Below are 3,848 nucleotides of genomic sequence, written 5' to 3'. Positions count from 1 at the left end.
GTGCCATTCCACATTATTACAAATAAGGTCTGTTTATGACATTTATGTTTGATTTCTTTGTATGTATGGATCACTTGGGTTGTTACCAACATCTGGTGAAAATTTCATGTCATTAGCACCTCTAGTAATATATTTACTGAGAAAAATGTTGACGTGTTCAATACTTATTTTACCCGCTGTATATGGATCTGTAGCTCACTTCATTTCCAAACACATTATTCTATAGGCTCCTTTTTGTGAATGTTGATCACCTGCTCTCCTTTGTCACCTCCCCACCCCAAATACAGACAGTGCTCACACACACACAAACTTCCTGGAAACTTCCCCCCACCAGCAGTGATTTTGGTGCCGTTCCCGTCACCGATTGGGATGCTGGCGATCTCCCGAGCTTAACAAAAGAGATTAATTTCCCAKTGCCCTGACCTAGCAGGAAAGCTGTTCTAAAATGGAAGGGACTGCTCTCTCCGTTGCTTTTGCGAGCCGGACAGATTACGGCACAACAGAAAAAGCAATTACACTATTTGTGCATCTCACTTGGCTCGCTGAGCCTTTCACACACAGGAAGGGGAAAAGATGAAAAGGATCAAGAGATGAGAAAAAGTATCAGGAAATAGGAAGAAAATGAGAATGGTGTGTTATATATGGGAGGCGGTGGATTAGAGTTTTATGGGCCCGACGCCAACAAACAAGTTGAATTTTTTTTCGGTTCTGACTTCTGGTGGGATTTTTCCTCCTCCCTTCTTGGTTCAATCATCTGGAGAGCCGATCGTCTGCAGAGGAAAAGCTGAGAGACGGAGTTATGAAAAAGAGTAATGAGTGTTGTTAAAGGAGACACAGTGAGATGGTAGTCTGCTTTAAAGCGCTTCGTTGTTGCTGATTAGCTCAACAGCGAGGTTAGTCACACCCAGCTGACCTGTGGAGATCCAGAGGATGTTTCAGGATGCTTCAGTTCACCTCATCTTTGGATTTGTGTTGTTTCAGAATTAGCCTGCCCCCTACAGGAGGTTATGTGCATTTCTGCTGCTAACTTTATAACCACGTCTAATTAAATGTTCTGGGATATTTTTCTCTTTATAATGTGAATGCTGTGCTTGTTWGTACTGTTTTTGGGATCAAACTACTTCCGTTTTTTTCTTTTGATATTTTAAACATTCATGTATCAGAATGTTTGCCTTAGTCAAGCATAGTTTGCTCTGTCTCCTGCAGTTTCTAACCATTTAATGTTTTTCAAAGTATTTAAGTTGTTTTAAAGAAAAAAACAAACAGGAATTCCCTGATTGTTTCAGWTTCTTTGCTTCCATTGCTCTTTCTTTGTCTTCTTTTGYTACTTTTAACTTTCAGCTAAGGTTTTGCTTATTGTAGGTTTTAGTTATAGTTTTGCTCATTTTAGATTTTAATTCAGCCGTTATTGATATCCGGTATAATTATTGCTATTATGGCAGATAACTAATATTTACCAAAATTACACAAACACACAAATTATATTATACATATACGCACCAACACACTTAAACACACTTGGGTCTTTTCTTGATACCGTAACAACCAGACCTCTGATATGGCTCTCTACTTCAGTTATTTCTGGCTRCGCAGCATCAATCTCACTATCATGATCAAACAAATGCAGCTCAACCAACCATCTCCMCTCCCAAAACAGAAACAGAAAGCATAAAAGTGGAAAACCAATATCAGATGTTAACATCGTCTCAGTTTTATATATCGGACCGATACCGATATTAATGCTGAAATATCGTGCATCTCTAATTTTAACTACAATTTAGCTGTTTTAGCCTTTAGCTATGGAGGTGCTAACTTTAGCTTTAACCTATAGTTTAGCTAATTTTAACTTTTAGTTGCTTTTTTGCTAATCATTAGTTACAGTTTTGCTAATCTTAGCTTTCTTAGATTTGCTCATTTATTTGTCGTTCACAAACTGATAAAGAGCTCCACTGTTTCCAGCCCCTTGAACTTCCCTCCTTCCCTGCAGGCCCTTTGAGCGCCACCTGGCTGATCACTGGCTGCCCGTGGACGTGTACATCGGTGGGAAGGAGCACGCCATCATGCACTTGTATTACGCCCGTTTCCTCTGCCATTTCTGCAGGGACCAAGGCCTTGTGGCTCACAGGTGGAGGACATTGCTCTGATCTGCTCCGGATGTACAGGCAAATTTAATTCCGTCATGTTAAAGAGCTTCCTGTTTTCCCAGGGAACCTTTCCGGCAACTCCTGATCCAGGGTCAGATCAAAGGTCAGACTTTTAAACTGGCAGACAGCGGGCATTACCTGAGGAGAGAGGAGATAGACTTCACAGGTATGTTTTAACAGATKGGTGACGAGAGTCGAATTTTATTTTATTTTTTTAGAAGCTTTCATTCATGAAGCAACACAATGTGCTTTTTTAATTAAATTCGGAGAATAGACGTAAAAGTACAAATGGAAAAGCTGCATGAGAAAAGATAATAAAATAAAAAGGCAACTGAAAGTATTACAGTAATAAAAAAAAGAGATATTTTTTATTATAGTTTTTTATGAAGGCACTATTCTCTCCATATTATTATATAAAAACTAAAAAAAAACTTTTTGTGCACAAAAACCAGGAGGTTTTTAACAAAAACTGTCTATCTAAATCAATTGAAGTCCTGCCATTCCTTAGAGCCAAGGTTCACAAACTTTTCAAATTTCTTTTGACCAACAAAATAAGAGCAGCAGAGACCCGTGCCCCCAGCTATGTTTGGGTGATAAAAATTGGCATCGAGTTAAATAAACAAGGACAAAGTAACATTATTCATTATTCTGATTTGATCCATTTTTTTAAATATGCTAACCACGCTCTTTTGCAACAGTTAAGAAAAAGAAGTTGCTAGTAGTCATTTTTAAACGTAATTAATTCTGAAAATCTTATCAAGACCCCACTTATAATCAGAATCAGGTTTATTGGCCAAGTATGTTGAAACACATGAGGAATTTCTTTCCGGCTGTTCGTGTCTCTCTAGTATTAACAATATACTTTACATATAATTTACACACAATACACAGAAAGATAGAAGTTTCAGGAATCACAGTGGGGTCCCGACCCAAACTTTTGGGAATGGATTGAATTGTAGMCATTTGAACTTAGGCTTGTAAAACCTGTTACTTCTCAGAATATGGACCGACTCATAGCTTTGACCTCACCAAACTTTAGCTCAGTRTCTGTAAAACGTACTGAGTTAGAGACGATGCTATTGTGGTGGCCATCTTGAATGTGGTTGCAGCCGTGAACCCATTGATTGTTTTCAGCAGTGTTGTATAAAGTACCTCAAAGTGATACTTGAGTAAAAATACAAGTATATTATCATAAAATTACTTTGGTAAAAGTTAAAGTCTCCTCTAAGAATATTACTTGAGTAAAAGTCTTAAAGTATCAGATTTTTTTTGTACTTAAGTATCAAAAGTAAATTTATGACATAAAATATACTTAAGTATTAAAAGTAAAAGTACTGAGTAAAAATGAGCAGTTAGATGTTCCAAAATACATTCATTGGGAGGTGACCTCTCCAAAAATATTTTTTCTAAAAACATGCAGCTGTGGTGGATTGTGCACAAATTRATACAGTATCAGAATGGTATACATTAGTGTTTCCCAAAGTTGGGGTCGGGACCCAAAGTGGGGTCCCGAAACATCAAGGTGGGGTCCTGAAAAGATTTTCTGAATTAATGACATTTTTGCCTTAGTTGTTACAAAGGAGTGAGGTTAGTATATTTAAAACGGATAAATGTAGTATAAAAAATATTGTTACTATGCCCATGTTTTGTTGACCTGATACAAATGTTTAACATACAAAAACAGTTGGGGGAACAGGTCTCTGC

The 3,848-nt window shown here is 37.5% G+C and overlaps 1 protein-coding gene across 3 annotated transcripts in view; it reads left to right on the top strand.

Moving 5' to 3' along the window:
• Positions 1-3,848, top strand: part of lars2 (leucyl-tRNA synthetase 2, mitochondrial) — a gene marked incomplete at its 5' end in the record, with an annotated part of 62,576 nt that overhangs the window by 49,219 nt on the left and 9,509 nt on the right. For 2 of the 3 annotated variants that reach the window (XM_014022911.1, XM_014022910.1), the window contains 2 exon segments: positions 1,988-2,125; positions 2,207-2,310. In XM_014022911.1, coding sequence (XP_013878365.1) covers positions 1,988-2,125; positions 2,207-2,310 — 242 coding nt within the window. 3 annotated transcript variants of the gene reach the window in all.

Source organism: Austrofundulus limnaeus, unplaced genomic scaffold (genome assembly GCF_001266775.1).
Source record: "Austrofundulus limnaeus strain Quisiro unplaced genomic scaffold, Austrofundulus_limnaeus-1.0 Scaffold348, whole genome shotgun sequence".
Taxonomy (NCBI): domain Eukaryota; kingdom Metazoa; phylum Chordata; class Actinopteri; order Cyprinodontiformes; family Rivulidae; genus Austrofundulus; species Austrofundulus limnaeus.
The sequence above is the reverse complement of the archived record's forward strand: the minus strand, read 5'-3'. Positions and strand labels throughout refer to the sequence as shown.